The 19,605-nt window shown below is 49.2% G+C and overlaps 7 protein-coding genes across 7 annotated transcripts; 2 read left to right on the forward strand and 5 right to left on the reverse strand.

The window, feature by feature from the left end:
• Positions 1 to 234: 234 nt before the first annotated feature.
• FIESC28_03830 (uncharacterized protein) lies at positions 235 to 526 on the forward strand (the record flags this gene model as incomplete). Its single annotated transcript, XM_031157979.1, has 2 exons — positions 235 to 439; positions 501 to 526. 2 exons carry the CDS (start codon positions 235 to 237, stop codon positions 524 to 526), a joined length of 231 nt encoding a protein of 76 aa, XP_031017945.1.
• Positions 527 to 826: 300 nt separating this feature from the next.
• FIESC28_03831 (uncharacterized protein) lies at positions 827 to 2,359 on the reverse strand (the record flags this gene model as incomplete). Its single annotated transcript, XM_031157980.1, has 1 exon — positions 827 to 2,359. One exon carries the CDS (start codon positions 2,357 to 2,359, stop codon positions 827 to 829), a length of 1,533 nt encoding a protein of 510 aa, XP_031017946.1.
• A 983-nt stretch (positions 2,360 to 3,342) lies between these two features.
• FIESC28_03832 (uncharacterized protein) lies at positions 3,343 to 4,144 on the forward strand (the record flags this gene model as incomplete). The annotated part of the gene is made up of 2 exons (XM_031157981.1): positions 3,343 to 3,665; positions 3,775 to 4,144. The coding sequence occupies 2 exons, from the start codon at positions 3,343 to 3,345 to the stop codon at positions 4,142 to 4,144; spliced, it is 693 nt and encodes a 230-aa protein (XP_031017947.1).
• Positions 4,145 to 4,268: 124 nt separating this feature from the next.
• FIESC28_03833 (uncharacterized protein) lies at positions 4,269 to 5,152 on the reverse strand (the record flags this gene model as incomplete). The annotated part of the gene is made up of 2 exons (XM_031157982.1): positions 4,269 to 4,967; positions 5,015 to 5,152. The coding sequence occupies 2 exons, from the start codon at positions 5,150 to 5,152 to the stop codon at positions 4,269 to 4,271; spliced, it is 837 nt and encodes a 278-aa protein (XP_031017948.1).
• A 785-nt stretch (positions 5,153 to 5,937) lies between these two features.
• FIESC28_03834 (uncharacterized protein) lies at positions 5,938 to 7,175 on the reverse strand (the record flags this gene model as incomplete). Its single annotated transcript, XM_031157983.1, has 6 exons — positions 5,938 to 6,117; positions 6,180 to 6,359; positions 6,408 to 6,496; positions 6,630 to 6,685; positions 6,736 to 7,013; positions 7,065 to 7,175. 6 exons carry the CDS (start codon positions 7,173 to 7,175, stop codon positions 5,938 to 5,940), a joined length of 894 nt encoding a protein of 297 aa, XP_031017949.1.
• Positions 7,176 to 7,623: 448 nt separating this feature from the next.
• FIESC28_03835 (uncharacterized protein) lies at positions 7,624 to 9,203 on the reverse strand (the record flags this gene model as incomplete). The annotated part of the gene is made up of 2 exons (XM_031157984.1): positions 7,624 to 8,520; positions 8,568 to 9,203. 2 exons carry the CDS (start codon positions 9,201 to 9,203, stop codon positions 7,624 to 7,626), a joined length of 1,533 nt encoding a protein of 510 aa, XP_031017950.1.
• A 911-nt stretch (positions 9,204 to 10,114) lies between these two features.
• On the reverse strand, positions 10,115 to 14,519 carry FIESC28_03836 (uncharacterized protein; the record flags this gene model as incomplete). The annotated part of the gene is made up of 2 exons (XM_031157985.1): positions 10,115 to 12,017; positions 12,091 to 14,519. The coding sequence occupies 2 exons, from the start codon at positions 14,517 to 14,519 to the stop codon at positions 10,115 to 10,117; spliced, it is 4,332 nt and encodes a 1,443-aa protein (XP_031017951.1).
• Between the last annotated feature and the right edge of the window lie 5,086 nt (positions 14,520 to 19,605).

Genomic DNA, 19,605 nt, shown 5'->3' on the forward strand with positions numbered 1-19,605 from the left:
ACCGCAAGTGATTGTCAGCAAGTCTCTTGACACGTGACCTACTAGCGTTTTGCTCCCAAACCTCAGACCACCATCTCTGACCTCGGATGCTATCATCACTGACACATACCCAAGCTTCCATCTCCCAATCTCCACTCCTCAACGTCAAGGTGCGTCTGCATTCAAGCCATTGAATTGCTCAATATTGCTCTACCAACTTTCGCGAACCGAATTGACCCTTTACTCGTATCGCAGATGCTCTCCCGCGCCGCTACCCGTACCACGACCTCTCTGGTCACCAAGCGAGGCTTCCAGACCACCCGCGCTCGCATGTCCTCTCCTTACCACTACCCCGAGGGCGCCTACAGCAACATCCCCTTCAACCCCCGCAGCAAGTGGTTCGGCGTTGGTTACTGGACCTTCATGGCCACCGGTTTCTTCGCTCCCTTCGGCATTGCTGGTGCGTGGTTTCTCTCCCGACGTCTCCCGATTCACGATCCGAATGCTAACTTGCAGCGCAGTCTGGCAGACCTACAAGCCCCAGTAAATTCGTCGCTGACGGACTGGGTATGTTGCTTGGTTGAAAGAACGGAAGCCTTACGGCGGAATGTGGTGTACATAATCGAAATAGATATCAGTCACTCTCGACTCGATTCGAAATTTCATTTGTCCGACCAGTCATATCGAAATTATGCGTGACATGCGAGTGCGTTGAATAATCAGCGATAATCAGCTTCAAATGCGACACAGATCCCGGTCAACCGGAGCTATTGGTATACAGAACGCTTGCGTCCTAGGGTATTATTCTATTTTACTTAAAGTACAGTGTGATACATCTTTTGTTACATCATAATCTCGTCCCATCCTTTTTATATCGTCGATACGATGGGCCATCCCAGGCACCCGTCGGCGACTTCATATCTACGCCGGCAAGAATACTCTGCAGGATCGACTGTATAAATGGCAGTCGGTCCGAAGGAATATCCCAACGCTTGGCCATCTCATCGTACACTTGGACCACCATCTCATCAGAACAACACTTTTTGGTTGCTCGCAATGCCCAGATGACCAACCATCTGTCGATGGTGAATCCTCTTATACTCTCATCTCTTGCTTGGTACATCGCTTTCAACACGCCTTCCAAGCGCTGTTCACTCCACTCAGAGCTAGTAAAGCCGCCATGAGAATAGAAACCCTTGAACAAGGACAGAAAGATAGTGGCGTGGATCGGGATGTTGAGAAACTTCATCTCATCGAGGTATTGCGCGACTTTCGGCAGGTCTCCGATTTTGACTGAGTAGTGCTCAACAAAGAGCCTGTAGGTGTGAAGGTTTGGAGAAAGTTGCATCTGCTTCTGCAGCGGCTTCTGAAGCTCCGGGTGCTTCTTGCCGATTCTCGTAAACATCATCAACACTTTGGTGACAACCCGACCCATCCCGTAGTCTCTATCCGGGAGGTTGGGCGCCATCTCATGCCCTAATTTCATCCTCTCGTATGTCAATTCCGCTGCTGACTCCTCGCCGCATCGCAAAAGACCTGATATTACACAGTTGAGCACAACAGTGTCTATCATCTCGCCGGCGTCAACCATGTCCTTGTAAGCAGCCCGAATTGCGCTCGAATCCATCTTGAGTCCGAAATAGTGTATCAGACTGACGTGATGGTATCGATTATACTGAAAGCCTCGCTTCTCCATCTCTCTATACATCATGTCCGCAAGAACGAAGTTTCCCGCCTTCGTGGCCACATCAAATAGGATATTGAACGTAACTTCGTTTCCCTTGACACCGGCTGTCAGCTCCATCTCTTTCCACAATCTCAGAGCGGTGTCCATTTCGGTTGTTGTTATACGAGACGAATACTTGGTTGCGAATGCCAAAGCATAGTTCCAATGCGCTTTCCGTAACGTCAATCCTGCGCTTTTGACATCATTGATCAGCGCAAAGTAACGCATCATTGACTCCGAGTTTCGCTTTGGCGGTAATCCCATAACCTTGAGCAGTCTATTCCGCCATTGCCAAGTGAGGTGCAACATCCTCTGTTCAGGCAATTGAAGATATAGGTTGTATATTGGCTCGAGGGTCGTTCGGTATGGATGGCGCAGCTTATATGAGATGGCATTGCATAACTTGGCGATCAACTTCTTCGTTTCGTCATCGGTCCTGAAAGTTTCCTCCTTGGATGGATATTCCACATCTCGCCGATTTTCCGAAACCTGTAACTTCTGGCCGTCCGGCTGGGCATAACCGCTCCGGTAGGGATCTTGATAATATTCAAGATGTTCTTCGACTGTCGACAAATCTTCTTGCGGTACCAGAGCCTTCAGATGCCGAGGATCGTGTGCGTATTGGGTGTGAAACCTCTGGTTTACCGGAGGCATCGGGGCTTCGGCGGCGGAAGAGGCGGTGCTATAATTGTTCTTGACATGTCGGGATCGTGGGACCGGCAGGACTTGCCGAGCCTGGGTGGCGGGCGTAAAAGTCGAGAGAAGCCATAGCGAGCTCCGGGGACATGACGAAGTCGAATTCACACTCGGAGTTGGTTTCCTTCTTTGCGGCGCCTGGTTTCTAGCATCTCTCGTACAGCAGAGGCTCCTCCTTGCAGTTGTAACCCCAAAACTGGCCGGCGGTCGGTTCGAAAGCACCGCACAGAGGGAGCCGTCTAATCGACTGGAGACTTTCATGAGCTCCTCCTCATGATGCTGCGACGTCTGTTGCGTTAGCCGTAGCTGTTGAATTTGTCTTGTACAAAAAGTAGCAAGGATGAATGTTTGAACAAGACAAAATGGCGCTGAGAAAGAAATCAGATCGGCAATCTCTCTCAGGGAAGAGCTAACGACAGCGCAAGTTGGGGACGGAGGCTTGTTCTTGTGAGTGGGACCTTTTTTGAAATGCTTTTTTGCTACACTATGATTCGCGCCAAGCTGCAGATAGGTACTCAGCCAAGTGGGTTACAATAAAACCCGCACATTGAAACACATCTTGAAATGGGCAGATATAAACAACAGCCTATAACAAGACAATATACATAGACATTTCAAGCTTAAAAACATTAAGTGCGTAGCAGAGTCTCATCTTTAAGTCTAAATCTCATCTTGAATTATTCGTGAATTAGATCAGCCCAATCTAACATCACCTTAGCATCCAGTATTATGTCAACCCACCTTGACATCCCGCAGTCGGCGATAAGATTTACCGACGAATCTCCAAAATTTCCACTTCAACACCACGACATAGAGCCTCATGCCACTGGCTTAGTGAGAATTACTCCCAATTTAGAGCGCCAATTGACGATGTAAGCCCGGCATTTTCTCCCGCCAGTACATACCTCCAACAAATACTGATTGTAACCGTAGACTTGGCCATGGGAGGCAGACAGATCCGACCCGCAAGGGTCCTCCAGACCGTGACGCAGGAACTCAACCACACCATACTCGGCGGCAAGACGATCCCTACGCCGCCATGGTACAATATCATTCAATCAGTCCCTCCCGCCGAGACCCTCGTCCGAAACGTCACTCCTCGACTTCAAAAGGGTTCGCGCAAACAAACGAAGCCAAAGAAACTCTTCCGACCTCAAACGATAACATACGTCGAAGATACACTACGAAGCACTTTCTACAGAGACCACCCTTGGGAGCTTGCGAGACCTCGTGTTATTCTTGAGTCGGATGGAAAGGATTACCAGTACTGCGATTGGAGCAAGGGCTTGAGACAGCCCAACATTCCCTTGTCTGGAGAATGGCAAGTGCTTCGATCTTGTGCGAGACTGTCATCAGGCTAACATACTGTACAGTGTCATCCAGCGCCAGCTGTGGCTGATGAATCACGATAAACGTGATTTAAAAGAGGCATACGATATTGTTCGCCATGAATTCTACCGTCTGCGCCAAGAGGAAGAGATTGAGAAGCGAGTGGCTCAAGAGGAAGCCAAGCATGTAGGCGCTTACTTTGGCCAGACCCGCATCGATGTCGCCCACACTCTCGAAGACCGTGAGTTCGAGAACTGGAAACTCTGGGCTGGAAAGGAGACAGAGCGCATGGAGCAGAGCCGCAACTCGGAGATTGAGGACTTTGGCCTGGAAGATGAGGCGGATGCTGTCGAGGATCCAGAGGAGCAGCCAGAGGTTAAGGCTGAGGCCGCAGAGGGCAAGAAGTCACCTTGAGGCGGATGATACCCGTCATGTACACAACCTTGTATTATTGTCTATGTATCAGAAAGCAAAATTACGCATGTTCCAAGAAAGACTCTTGGGTTGGACCTCGTCTCGGGTCTTTTCTCTATTCCAATCAATTGTCTCGCCGAGCATTGAACACCATCTCACCACAGTACCCAACTCCGTACTTGTCGGCCACCTCCCTGTGCTGCACCAAAACGTCGGCGATACCGGTGTAATAGAAGAGCTTCCCAGTGATGCTCAAGGTGGTGATGCGCGCCCAAGATTCGATGTAAACGATGTGCATCGAGGTTTCTGGAACGATATAGAGAAGCTTGAGCAAGTGGGCTGTCAATCCAACAAAGAAACCAGTGGCAGGTCCGTTGGTGAAGATGCATGTAGGGTATCGCATGCGGGCTCCAATGCCATTGTCGGGGGGTGTCATGAGAGCTGGAAAGATGCCGAGAACGCTAAGGAGCGCGGTAAAGGGGGTGGTAAGGAGTGACTGGTGAATTCGACGAGCACGAGCGACGGTGACAGTGTCGTAGGTTCCAGGCTCTTTACCCTTTGAAGCACACAAGGCTTTGAGCTCAGCTTCGTAGTCTTGGAGATGGTTCGCAGACATGGTGTCCCCAGAAGAAATGAGATAGCGACGGTGAAAGTTGCGGAAACTGCAATAGCCATCGTCCATCATCATGAGCATCTCCTTAGTGTGACCACCAGAGCCCAGGACAAAGAGGTAGTAGTCATGAGCGTTGTTGCGTTGATCGCGAAAAGCCTGTCTGCTGGGTCTGAACTTGCGACGAGCTCTAATGAGCTGTGTGTGACGAGCCTTGTCTATGTTAACATCATTCTTGATGTTGGAGAGGTCGAACTTACAGTGAAGAAAATAAGGATAGCATTGCAAATGACCAAAAGGGTCAGCAGAATATTTGCAAATTGAGATGAGCTCCAAAAGAGTGCAGCAAAAGCGAGGGCAACACCACCCAGTCCAGCCAGAATAAGGATGGGCTCCATGGTTGCAATACAGACTTATACGGCGGTCGAGTTGGAGTTGGTGAGGCCAAGTGTTCAAGAAAGATAGACAAGGTCAAGTTCTAGAATTTCGTAAGTTTGCGACAAAAGTTGGATATGGTCTCACGTCAGAGACACACTTTGAACGAACCTTGATTCAGAATCAACCCAAAGTTTTGAGTGATGCAAAACTTACCTAGGTTCGTCCCTTTACTTGTACTGATGGATGAAGTTGAAAGTGGAATCAGAGCTGCTGAACAGTGCCAGCCCGGCCCACACATAGCCCACCTGCCATCATCTTAGGTAGGTAGGTAGGTATTACTGCATCAATGATTGAAGCGTGTAATAAGTTGACTTCTTGTACGCCTCAAAACATCAATCCAATCAGCTGCTGAGAGTTTAGAAGATGAAAATCATAAAATTACTCCCATAGTTGCTGTAGAAACCTTTTAGTTTGTCTATTATTTCATATCCTCACCATACTCAACTTCACTTTAATCTCAGCAAGTTCCAACTACCCTGGATCAAGTATAAAATCATCATGTGAAGCTAAACCACCACTTGGTGGCTTACTATAGACAATTTCCTAAAGAACAGTCCTTTGAATGTGTTTCCGATATCCCTTTTCCTTCCTCCATATTCCTCAAAGTTGTGTTTCGCAATACAGCCCTTTCGACAAATAGCCAGAATTATCGTTCGATCGTTGCAATACCATAGCAAACATGTCCCAACCGGACGACCAAATTACCACAAACCGACAGTTTAATCATGTCAGAATCCATCCCTTCTTAGAAGAAACGACGCTTCTTCTTGGGGGCGACAACTTCATCTTCGAGCCACTCGGCTCCGACAATCTTTCGCATAGCATCTCGTGCAGATTCGTCGATAACGTCCTTCATTCCTTCACCAGTAGCAGCTGAACACTCAACGTATCTCTGAGCTCCAATGCGCATCGCTTGCCATGAAGCCTATGAGGAGTTAAACCCTTCATCTTCAGAGTAGGACATGGGGCAGGCGGTAGAAAACTCACTTCAGTAGGACAGACGCAGCAAGTAGGATACGCCATCACCTCCGAAGAAGAGTCCTCAGATCCAGAATGATGGTCATCCAAAAAGCACTGGTCGCGAAGGTCTTTCTTCAAACCGACGAGATACAGCAGTGATTCGAAATTTGCAGACTTGGCGAAGCCACCATTGGAGGCATGGTGCCACTGCTTGAGTTAGTTTTTATCTGATGGTTAGGCACAGCGGTTACTTACCCATTGGATGATTGTATATAGGGACAATTTTGCCGAGACGTCGAAGCAAAGAAAGATAGCATCCCATTCGATGTAAGTCAACTTTTCGACTGTGCTCAGGTCTGGTACGCCAGAGGTATCCTACATCTCCATGCGAACTGGCTGATTGTGGTAAACTCGATCGTTGACATAGGTTTCGTACAAAGGACTGGCGAAAGCATCAGACTATTCATGTTAGCTTACAAACCCAATGAGGAGAGATCAAACTTGCGTGTGGGAAGTAACCATAGCGAGATCGGCTACATATAGTCAGCATACACATCAATGCACCTCCATTGGATGTACATACAATAGAAGAGAGGTCTGTCCGGACGATTTACTTCCGACAAACAAAAAGTTCAAGCGAACAGGCTCACGAGGAATCTCGACCTCTTGCTCTTTTCTCTTGCGCTTACGACTCATGAGACTGAGCAAACCCCGTCGGTTACTCTCCGCACGTCGTTCTGTCATGCCAGAAGCAGGGCGAGTGGAAGGTGTAGAAGAGCGACCAAACAAAGGGGTTGCGGCGCGGAGGAAACTCATACGTGTAGAAGGACGACGTCGAGGAGGAGATGTGTCACGGAAGGTCTGCAGATGATTAATTAGCTTTGAATAACGTAGTTAAAAGAGAGTACGTACTAGTCGTGTTGCAGGGCGTTCGCCAAATCCATCGCCTTCAAAAGGATCATCACGATCAAGACGACTGGGAACGCGCTGACGCCATGAGTCGATGTGGTCCTCCGACAGCATGTTAGGAGCGGACATGAGATGAGCAGGAGTAAATTAAACGTGCGAGAAGATAGTCGATTATGAGAATAAGGAGAAATTCTAGCATAGTGCGATGAGCTAGATCATGAGGAGTGTTTAGGGGAATACAAGAAAAGGTGAGGTTTAAGCGTGTTGATAAGGAGAAAGAGGTTAGAGAAAAGAAGATTTTATGAGGAGAGATTAATGAAGCGCGTTAATTTGGGGAACGCGTTGATAAAGGGAATTAAGAGGATGAACGTTGGTACGTTACTGCTTAAATTTATTTGGTGATGCATGCGTGGATGCGTGGGCTAGCTTTGACACTGGCAGCAGCTGGCAACATTAGGTAGTCCACCACCAGTTCTCTTAAAGACTTCAGGAAACCTATAGACTTAATAGACTATCCAGTAACAGGAAATCCCTGTCCGTAGCTAAGTAGCCACATAGAAGTCTACAGATCATCCATCGCATCAGCCATGTTGGCTATATCCGCCCTCCTCAACCTCGCATCATCAACACTCAACAACTCCTTAGGAAACCAATCCTTCAACTTTCCTCCGGGTCTTCCAACGCCGTCCTCCAGTTTCTCATCCTCCTTTCCAAGAACCATGACCGCCAAAGCCGTTCCGCAAAGCCAAGCCCAGACCATACCCTCACCACTGAATCCCGCAGCTATCCACTCCCCTGAATCTTTCTTCGCAGCAGAACTGGGAGCTCTTCCAACAAAGGGCATCAAATCTCCTGTGAACCCGATAATTCCCGTCCACGCTTTGACTAAGGAACTTCCTTCTCCCCATTGCGGTTCAAAAATACTTGGCATGACGCCCCGGATGTGAATCTGCGGTAGAACGTGGGTCTGGCTATCGTCCCAGACCCCTATTTGGTCGATACCTTCTTGTCGACTTCGGAAGAAGCCTCCTCCTATCATGAGATCACCCGGTGTTCCATCTGGCTTATCTGGCTGTTGGGATACGTAGTCAAAGCCTGGATTGTAAATTGGTGACCAGGAACGGTTGCCGTGGCAGGATGGGAATAAAGCGCCAGGACGCTGAGCGCTCATGTGAGCAATTGCACCGCAGAGGGATCCTCTGACTTTAGGAAGCAGTTGTCCTGCGTGGGCGTTTGTTGTATGAATCACATGTCTCGCCTTGATGCTTCCGCGGGATGTCGAGACTGTGTAAGAACCGTCCCCAGCTTTGGTGACGCCTTCAACGGGTGTATGAGTGTTGATGCTCAGTCCGGGGAACCTCTCGAGCAGGTCATTCCATAAGCCCGTGACAAGACGATATGGCCAGAGTGCTCCGGCCGTGTAAGACAAAGCACCTGCCACAAGCTCATTTACACCAAACTACCACCATCAGCATAATAACATCACCCGTAGAAATCATCACTCACCTTGCTCCTCGCCTCTTCAGCCTCCCAGATTGTATGCTCTTCTTCGGGCATCCACTTTCTAGCCTCGTCCACCTGCTTCTTCGCACCCTCAAACTCCTCCTTGCCCAGATACAGATCCACTGTCTCGACCTCCCTAACACCGCCATGTCCAATCTTCGCTCCAACCTGCTTCATCATCTCCAAATGACTTCTCTTGAACCTCACAACCTTGCTCGCAACTTCTGGCCCAAGTCTCTTACTAAACATAGCGAATTCGCTGTACGGCGAACTCTTAATATGACCACCATTTCTACCTGTCGCACCACTGCATATCTGTCTCGCTTCACAAACCACGACTCTCAATTTGGAATCAGAAAGTTCAAGAAGTGATTTTGCTACCGCTGCACCTGTGATGCCGCTTCCGACAATGACAACGTCAGCTTCTTGAGGAAGCTTGTCATCTTGAATATCGCATAGTGCCGGGAAGGGCGGGTTGTCAAACCAGTATGCGTCTGTCGGGTTTGGCACGGGAAATCCTGGTGCTGATGAGGCCCGGTCAAGGGCGGCCGAGAATTGTTTGTGGAGAGTCCATATGCTTTTGAGGCCGTATAAAATGGTCGAAGTTGTCGACTGGATTGTTGATATGACAGCGCCCATGGTTGCTTGAAGGGTGAGAGAGTGAACTGAACATATACATTGTTTCCTTTCGAGTCTGAGATGTTCAGTTGGAGGGAGCGCTTATCTATATTACTACGTTCACGTGCAGGGATAATTATCTCCAAGTAACTGGCATCGGCAAGTGGCCAACATATACGGAGTATCCAACCAAAACTTGCGAGTGACCTGATTAACTTTTTTTTTGCAAACCCAGGCAAACCTGAACTTTACAGTAGCAACTACTCCAAGCTATTAATGCAGTTCATCGTATTCACTGATCTAGTTGAGCTTGATGTTGGACCAACGACCCGTTTAGTTTGCATTTTCTCTAACGTCTAAGAGCTACCTTGCCTATACCACTAGGAATCGCCCATTTACTGCTATAAAGTGCAAGCAGATCGCAAGTAATAAGAAAAAACACCACCATCATTCTGATTTTCGTTTCCCATCCCCAACACCAATGAAACAGTTCCAAGTAAGCCTTTCCACGTGGCGAGACCAAAGCCATCGCCATTCCGTCCCCTTATTCCTTTGCTTGCTTCCAGCTCAAATCAAGATACAGTCGACAGTAAACCCGGGCTTTTCAAACTCCAGCCCCCTTTTCCTGTTCGCTGTTGCGCCGTGACCGATGCAGGGTATGTTTCGAGACGAATTCGACGTGCCTGAAGACACAAATCCTGTTCCTTCTACCCTTCTGAACTTCGTTGGAATCCTATACCACCGAGGATTCGTTCCTGTAAACTCCAAGGACCCCTGTTGGGCAAGAAGTTGGCCGTTCATTAAAAAGCACCAAATACAAAACCAAAAACTCCGCCAATAAAAACCATTTGCAAAACCATCCAAATGAAATAAAGTAATGGGTATCGGTCACTTCCTCTCAAACGTACACCACCACCCCTATTCACGGCCAATTAAAGACTGGCCATCCCGTTCTCTGCGTCGAAGTCTGCGTCATAATCCATATGGCTTGAAAATCTTCCATATGGATCTAGCCCCAGCTCCTGCCTCACATCCCTTTGAATCTGGAGGAAATATCTTCTCAGGCTTCGTAAGCCTTTGAGGAATCCGCCATCAGGTTGATCGGGGTGTTGGGGAGGGCATGGCTTGTCATCAATATTGTCAAAGGGAGTGACGCTGTTGGCAAAATCTGCGATCTTGAAATCAATCTCCCTCTTGTTCTTCGTCTTCTTACGGGTTGTCTCCTCCGTATCGGTTGCACAATCGGTGGTTGACTCGTACATGGTCTCGTAGTCGTCATCCTCCGATGTGTCGCCGTCGTAAAACATGAGCAAGCTTGCTGCATAGAAGCGGTATCCATCCAGCTTGCTCACAATCTGCTCCAGTTGCGTAAGCTTCTTGAGCACAACTGGAATGTGTCGTAAAATGCTATGCAGATCCTGACCATTGTACAAGAACTTTTGTAAAGCGCCCTGGAACTCGTCTCCAGCTTTGAGCTTGCGGCCGTAGTATTTGTCCTGGAAATCGTACGTCTGCTTCTCAGCGTTCCACACTTGCAAGCCACAAATTCGAACTCCTAACTCGGCTGATGTCGTGTTTCGGCACTTTTCCGTCTGTGACTTCTGCTTCTTCGGCGTGGCTTCCACACCATACTGTCTAGTCCCCATCTTGAGGTCCATCATGCAAGGCCGCTTCATGCCTGATGTAAGATCTTCCAAGAGCAAGAAGTACTCAACACGATCCTTTTGGGTCTTTGCCTCTTTCGGGTTGACTGGTCTGGATATTCTGGCGTACTCTGACGTCATGTCGTCGACAGCTGGAGTATTCTCTGCTGACTCAACAGCGACCTCATGTTCTGGCTTCAAATGTTCGATGTAATGCGAATGGTGATGACCGCCGTTTGCTTCCGAATGATGGTGTCCTTCATGGTGTGTTTTGGAGTGTCTCTTAGGCTTATCCTCGTTATCGCCTTTGTATCCGGCATCATCGGCTTCTTCGAAGTACTTCAAGTCTCCTCTTGGTTCTCGAACATCTTCTGGTTTGCGACGCAGACCACCAGCGGAGTACCTGCGCTTCTTCTTGGCGGCAAGTGGGCTATCCTTGAGCGTTTCAGGCTCTGGAGCGCTTGTTCCTGTCACATCCTTAACTTCCTCGGGAGCTTGCTCAGGTTCGGACTGCACAAACTCATCCATGCCAGGTCCGAGATCGCTGTGGGAATACTGATGCGCGATCTTACGTTCAGGATGGTGAGGGGTATCCGCATCATGCCCGCTCATGAAAGGCGAGTCGCTCTTCATTAAAGCGGGGTCGGAATTGGTCGATCGCAGAAGACGCTGCAAGGTTGGACGGGGAATGGATCGTTGATGCGGTCGTCGATGACGGTGAATCGTAACGGGCTCCTTGAGGAATGCATCATTGAAGACCTCGTTTCTCAATCTCTTGTTAACCATGGTAGCACCCCAGCTATTAGGTCGCTCGTCCAAAGTCGGTCTACTCGATGTTCCAGATGATGGGACACAGCGATTTGATACAGTCGATGTGGAGATACTTTGTCGTCGATATTCTCTTGGCAGTGGCATCGGCTGAAGTAGGTTTCGAGGCAAAATGTGCCTGTTGTCGTCGAAAGTCACTGTCGGGACAGGGATGTTGCTGCTGGCAAGAGATTGGCTGATGACTCTGCCTGTTGGTCTCTCGGGTTTCGCAACCTCTTGTTCCTCGGTCTGCTCCAGTTCGTGTCTACAGGCCTCAAGCTTTTCCTGCGCTTTCTTCCGCTCGGCTGCTGCGGCCTCCTCCTTCTTGGATGTACTCTTTCGGCGCGCCTGCTTTTGGAAGGTGACGTTTAGCACACCAATGTAGCTGTAAACGTTAGTTTCCGATATATTTCACAAACAGCAGAGAATCGCAAAAACACAATTTCAATGGGACGTACCGAGGGAGGAAAGGCAACAGATCACGGTGGTATCTCTCGATAGTCTCGTAAAACTCATTTTCCCTATTGTTGAGTTGCTTACAGACAGCCCTTCGAGAGAATCTCCAGAGCGTGGTGTGGCCACCAACTTGATGTTTATACGGAATGAGCTCAATAGCCTCAAGAGGCTCTTGAGGATCATGCTGGTGATCATGGACATGGTCTTCATACTGGCTCACGAGTTGCGGTTGTTTCAAAGACTCAGTTGTCACTGTGATTTCTTCCTCAATGACAGCGCCTTCTTCACCCCGCGCAGGGATGAGATCGCCTCGTTTCAAAGTCAGTGCCTCACGGGAAGGGTGGCGGGAAATGCCATAAGGCGGCTCATCTGCCTCATGAATGGCTTCAGACTCAGGCTCGTCGGCTTTGACGAGCCACGGACGTTGATTACTTTGTGACAGAGATCGAACACGGATACTACGGGCCGCGATGCGGTCCTGCGGCTCACTTACACAAGACTCCTGCAGCTCTTGGTGGGGCAAGAAAACAGCAGATGAGATCTTTTCTTCCCCAGATTCTTCGGCTTCCCCGTCCTCACGAGATCCGACTTCAGAATGAGCACTGTCGGCCGAGTCCCGCCTGGCATCCACCAATTCGGGTTCACGGATTGCCTCGGCACCGGTAGCCGGAGTCGGCCCCACAGAACGGGCCGTCTCCACCAATCCGGTCTGCTCATGTACATCTTTGGGCTGAGATGATGGCTGCACTTGCAGCGGCGTAATCTCTTCGGATTGAAGTGAGGTACTGACTGGCAGTGAAAAGTAATCCTCGCTAGGTGATGTGCTAATAGTAGGTTGTTCTTCGAGCGGATCCGGTGGAAGGAAAGAACCTTCGCGATCTTCAGGTGGAGGACGAGTGGGTGTCAAATCCTTGTCAGAAGTTGCGGATTGGGATAGCTCGCGCAAAGCATGCTGGCGACCCTCTTCTAGAGGGGCCAATTTCTCCTTCGGGGTCTTGGTGTCTTTGCGACGAAGTTTGTCTTCGGGTGGCAAACCTTCTTTGAAGAACCGTAGGCTGTAGCTCGATTTGCGACTACGAGCATTGTGTTCCAGACCAGCCATCGCTTCAGTCACGGACTTTTCTACTAAGCCATCTTCTTCGTGGCCGTCTGCAGAGCCAATTGACCATATCTTTTCCGTTTTCTCAGTACCATTGTTCGTCCAATGTGATGGCAACTTCCCCCACGGCGCAGGTCTGGTCTGGATGTTTACGGCATCTTCGGCTCGATTCGTTGCAGGCGGTGTCTTGATTCCTGAGCGAGTGTCGACTGGAAGCGGTCGATCGGTAAGAGCAGCAGTGTATGTTGTAATTTGAGGGTGGTAAGAACTGGCAGATTGCCTATCCAAATCCAGAGATGTAGAGGTCTTGCCGCGTGACCCGTCCGCTGCTTCGCGATGATCCAGAGCACCTCGGAGGGCAGCAAGAGTTGAGTGATTGAAGGATGAAGGGACGCTCGCAGCCTCGCGAGGGACGAGCGACGTCATTGTAGCAGTAGCGGTAGATGTTGCCATGTTGACGGATTCAGAGGTGGCTCTCGTTAACGGCCTAGGAGCGGTGCGAGCAGGGACATTGTGGTGAGAAGGTTCGAATGGATATGAGGCGCTATCGCGATCGTGTTGGGAGGAAAGGTTCGCCGGAGCCGTGGGTGGTCCTGTCAAGGAAGTAAGGCTCGACTGCGCAGTGGGCGAGGCAGGAGTCGAGATAGTCGCTGAGGGTGAGGCGGTCTTGTTCAGGTTAGACTGTCTCGCACCAGGAGCAGCAGTGGTGGTGAGGGTTGTGGTAGAGGATGAAGTTATAGGAGAGATAGTTGTAGTAGTTGTAGAGGAGGTGGTGGCAGAGAAGGATTTTGAAGGCTTGACGTTTGTGATACCACGCGCAGAAGCCAAGGCTTGGGTCAGCAGGGAAGGACCAGACTGCCTCGGTATGGGACCAGGGCCACGAGCCTTCTTATTACTGGAGACAGAGCCGATAGGGATAGTATCGGTCTGGTCTATAGTGTCCCTGGCATTGGCATCACCATGGGGCAAGTAATGGGGATCAGACGGAGAATCAAAATCAGGAACAGAATCAGGCACGTTGTTGGGCACCTTGTCTGCAGAGGGTGTCGGTAGGAAGGGAGAGACTGAAGAGGGAGTGGGAGTAGTAGTGGTAATGTTGTCGGCTATGGGATCAGCGACAGCGAGGGCAGCAGCGGGGGGTTGACCACGGCTCCCTTGATGGGTATCATCAACATCATCATAATCATGATTGGGGCCAGCAACAAGACGGCTATCTGGGACAGCGCCTGTGCCTGTAACAGAAGTATCTGACAGGGCACATGGCTGTGATTCTGGCTCGCTCACCGGTACGGCGTGTGCGGCATTTTCGGACAGACGATGCGGACTGGACATGAGGAGGAGGACATCTGGCGCGACACGCTTTTGTTTGGAAAAAGGAAGGAAGGAGAGAGTTGCGAGTTTGAGAGTTGAGATTGCGAAGTGAGTGAAGATGGGTGGATGCCTGTGTGGAGGGACAATAATCCAATGGGTTAGAAGATGTGGGCGTGGAGGAATGATTCGTAGATACTGAGCCGGGGGGGCCTGGCTTCTGGGTAAGTTTTTTTCGGGGGGGCGGTAAGGCAAGTCGAGGTGCTGAGACTCGGGGCGGTAGGTACAAAGAGGGAGGGGCAGTTGATGGTCAAGGCGGGGGCGTCATCAGTTGAGCTCAGTGAACATGATGGCGGCCTCAATGTTTACGTCCAGTACTAGGGTGCCCTAAGATTTTTATCAAGACAGTCAGTCCATCCATGTTATCGCCATCCATTGAATTGATTCCCGTCCATGAATGTGCTTTCTGTCATCTCGGTACATGACGGATATTCAGGGCCTCCATCTCTAGCGGGGTGAATTTCCATTACAACATGCCCTAGATTTTTGACTCGACTTGACTTGGTCTCGGATGCTTCCAGTCCATTCCCATTCCATCTCTGTCCCATTTCGCGGGGTTCCGGCTTCTTAGTGGCCGTCCACCTACTGCAACTTTGAACTCCCGGAGGCCGAACCTCGAATTGCCAAGTTCCGGGCTGCCATCTCTCTTCCCCGGCAGTCTACACCGCAACTAAACAGTCCAAACCTCGCGTGGATGAAGGGATTTGCTTGTTTGAAGCAATCAGCCCTAGCAACAACCCCTTGGGCACACACACCAGTCCCAGCCTCAATCAAGTCTGTGCTTGTCGCAAGTTCAAATTCCAAGCTGCTGGATAAGCCGAGCCGTAACGCTTGTGGATCCTAATTAATGTACACGGATACCCAGGGGCGGCCCATGTGAATGAATGAGAGGTTGATGAGAGCTGAAGCGTTGAGAACTGTTTATGCTTTGTTATCTAAGACGGTCAAAGCAAGGGATTCAATATGAGGAGGAGAGTGTTGAGAAAGACTGATAAGATGATGATAGGTACTGTATCCATGGGAATGAAGGGGGTGTGGCTTGTTAATCCCATCCAATTGATCCCTATCAATCGCAGCCATGTGGACTGCGAGATAACCGGGCTGGGCTGGCTTCTCGAAGGTGAAATTCTAGGGGACCTTGATGTCAGCATCAGACGGGAACTAGGAAGAAAGAAACATCCGATTGAATCCTATTCTATTGAAGAATGATCAAGTGCCTGACTGTACTGTACTCTGTACCTGAACAGAGGCTGAACTCAACCAAGACGCCTCAGGAATGTTTCCAGTCTCTAAAAGTGAATTCAATCTTGTCTACAACACTAGGTAGGTACCTATGCTTATCCGATCTGCGCTGTCCAGTATTATCTGCATCGATTATCAACCACTACACTACAGCAAGACAGACAGACTTTTGCACTTAACTTGCATAGTGTACATACATACATAGTACATAAGTCGTTGCATCAAACAGTAACATAGTCTGGTCCCGCTATGGAATACCGCTCCGCAGATATGCGTAAAGCGTCAGATCCCCCATGCATGACCTTATCATTATGGATCCCAATTGGGCACTCTTGACTCTCACGATGTTTTAGGCAATCCTCTAAAAATGAGACCCGCTGTACCCGTTGCTGCCAGAGAGTGGAAGTAAGTGGATGGTTTTTGTTAGTTTGACCCTGTCGCGAGTGAAAGAATAAATCTTGCACTTGTGCCCACATGGTGCCAGGCACATGTGTTGCTGGTAAAAGGTCAATGGCTGATAAGAGGTCTGTTCCACATAAGTCTAGTTGTTCTATTTCTAGGACATCTACTCTGTAAGTAACAGAACAGTTATTCCCCAACGTGGGCTGTTGCTAATTCAGTACAACAGCAAAAAGTTTGAACACGAAGCTGACGTATTCTGTCGGTCTCTTGGCGGACCCCGTGGCTCTGTTCCACTGGGATCAGGATCATGTATGGGTCATTCTTTTGTCATTTTCCCCTGCCATTTCAGTTTGATTTTCCGTTTGATCACGCTGACCCTCCCTCTTTCGCTTGCCTAATAATACCTACCTATACTGTACAATACTAAACGGCCCCGTCAAGGCGATCCACGCTTCTTTTACATGGGACACTTGCTTGCTTGATGGTTCATGTTAGCAATTGGGTCATATGATTGGACAAATTGACTTTGGTAATTGAATTATTTCCGCTCGCTTTGACGAGGCCACAAACTATGTTTTGAGCTAAGTTATCCATGACGATCTAATGTCGAGCATTTATTATAGGGAATAATAATGAAGATGAAGTGCTGAGGCTTTGACTAGAGTGACGTAGCGTAAGGTCTCAGACCCGTTTGATTTGCATACGGAGAACATGGCGTTACGGCACTTGAAGAACTGGAGTTTCTGAATAGAATGTTTACGTGTCGAGCAACAACAGTTCTCTATTGTACTGTAGCAACGTTTCATGTATGTAAGATACAGATGGTTGCTTTTGATCATCGAGATACAAAACAATGTCGTGGACATCTCCGTTTGTATCATCCAATGTCAACCCTAATAGACGAACCACCGTCAACCTGAATCAACCGATATGATGACACTCGCAATATTGTTTGAACCCGACTACTCACATGTATGCTTGTCAAAAAGAGTCTCGATTCCGTTTAGTGTAGGAGCTCTCTTTGGTGGAATTTTGAAAAGCATCATGTGACGCCTTTCCCCAAGATCATGACATCTTCCAATTCATTCATGATGGTGTTGAAAATGCAATCACGCCAGGTGACTTGCGCGCAAACAGTGCGATTTCCAATCGCAGATCATCCTCCGACCCCGGATTTGCCAAGTCGAAAGACCCCAGCGACTCGGCAGAGGAGTATCATATCTCGTGGCTTTTAAGAAACTGGGGAGACACATGCTTCGGCATTGGCAGAAGAGACCCGGTCTGGGCTTACAAATTACACGACATATTGACTGCGACCAGTAGAGGTCTCGCTGCCACGTCCAGCCTCTTCAGTCGTCCGTCTCATTCCACAACCATCATCATTAGCCAGCTCATCATCTAATGTTTCTGATGACACAATGAAACTCTCCGAGACACGTTTTCTCAGAGGCTCCCATGAATGGCCCAAGCCCTGCCGTGCGTCGAAATTATGGTTTTTGAGTTGAACTTGGGCTTGAGCTTGTGAGTATTCCCCTGGAATGGCTTATTCGTGTAAACATATTCTCATGTTCCCTTCGAGGGGTGTGTTGTTAGACCATGTTGGTGCAGTGCAGTTGATCGTTGTCATGATAGCTCCGCTGATATGCATTGGTCCGCAACAAGAACCACAGATTCATGACTGCAGGCTTGTTTTAATGCTGCGCAACGCGGCTATCAACGTTGCGACATAAATTGATGGATATCAATTCTGCAAACTCTGATCGGTGGAATTGCTATGAGCCCTTGATCCGATGAGGCGCAGGACATGGAGTTACCCTACACATTCACGGGTTGGCGATAGTCTAGCCTAGGTACCCAGTGGTCCGGACGAAGTATAGATCAACAAAATCAAGAGTAAAGTTCCAGGCTCGAACTATTTCCTTCCAATTCATCTCGTGCGCTCAGCAAGTTGAAACTATTTGTCCGTATCTCTCCACCTTCAAAGTGCAGTAGCTTCTTCTACCACGGCACGTCCCATCCCGCCAAAGTAGCTCTCCTCAACACCATCAACAGCTATCAAGACATCTTCCATGGTATGCTCCAACAATCCCTACCTCAATTGTCCAATCATCAAGCCTGCCGATCTACCCCATCTTCTAGCCAGACTCTTTGTTCCATGTCTATCTCGCCAAAAAGTCAATGTCGCAGATCTCTCTCCGGCCAATCGTGGCTCGTCTTGCAACAACGTGCCTCGACTTCACGTTCCATGACGTTCCAAAGTTCAACACCTCCCCCGGACTCGACATCTCGTCAAACAAAGACACGGTGACATGCACACCCTCAGATGTTTTCGAAAGTGACAGGCTGTCTCAAGTGAGACATGCTCTTATCGTTTGGCTCAGGGCGGATTCAGGGGAAGGGGACCAGCGAGAGGGACTGTGGACGTAAACTGGTCGATCAGCGCGACATGTCGTGTGCTTCCCTTGTGATTCCCGAGGAAGGATTATCTGATGGATGCTATCAATGCAGGCTTTAGCCGTCTTGACCGGATAAAGATCCGGTCGAGGGTGAATCTCTACCTCGAGATGCAGAGTAGACCACCTGAACTTGGCCTTGGTCAGAGTCAAGATTCCCGCCTTTTGGTATTCTATCTTGCCATATTCGGCATTGAGAAACCAGAAAACGATGGATACAATCCACAAATCCAAAAACTCCGCAGTCATATGACTCTTGGACGATGGGTCGGTCTTCTTTGCCAAGCTGATCGCAGACAAGAGACAAGAGACGACAGCCCTAACTTCCCAGAAAATTGGGATCACAACCAGAATTGCAGCCTCTCAGATCCGACTAATAAGATCTCTCTCCCGAAGCAGGCCTGTCTTCCTGGGACCGGACTGGACGGTCAAGTTCTCCACCCCGATTCCGCCGCTGTCACTCTCTGATATCCCAACAGCTCTCTGGCAAGGAAGTATATTCTCACCAGAAGCAAAGCAAAACAAAGTAAAACAAAACAATCTTGAATGCCCCCTGTTGGAGTCAATCTTAAGATTACGATCAAGGAATCCTGCGACACGTTCTCTGATGCTTCTAGCCTACCCGCCGGAATCCTCTCCGACCCCGACCCCGAACAGGGACAAAGCTCGTTGCCTCACCGTACGCTCCGATCGAAGACAGACGATCTACTTACTAAATCATCCATAAAGAGCTTTTCTTGTACCCATGTGGTCGTTCCAGGCACGACTGCGCCTGCGGGGGCGTGTATCCAGGGCTTCAAAGTAGCCGAAAACCAACGAAGCGGAATTAATCACCATCACTAATAAAAGCCTCTAAATACATTCGTAAGATCGCTTATAGATCCGTGGGCTGGCGTGGTATCCCAGCGAATCAGCTCCGGGACCGTGAGCTCATGGGCGATAGTCACTGATGT

Source organism: Fusarium coffeatum, assembly GCF_003316985.1.
Source record: "Fusarium coffeatum strain FIESC_28 chromosome Unknown BRIP53273_contig_80, whole genome shotgun sequence".
Taxonomy (NCBI): domain Eukaryota; kingdom Fungi; phylum Ascomycota; class Sordariomycetes; order Hypocreales; family Nectriaceae; genus Fusarium; species Fusarium coffeatum.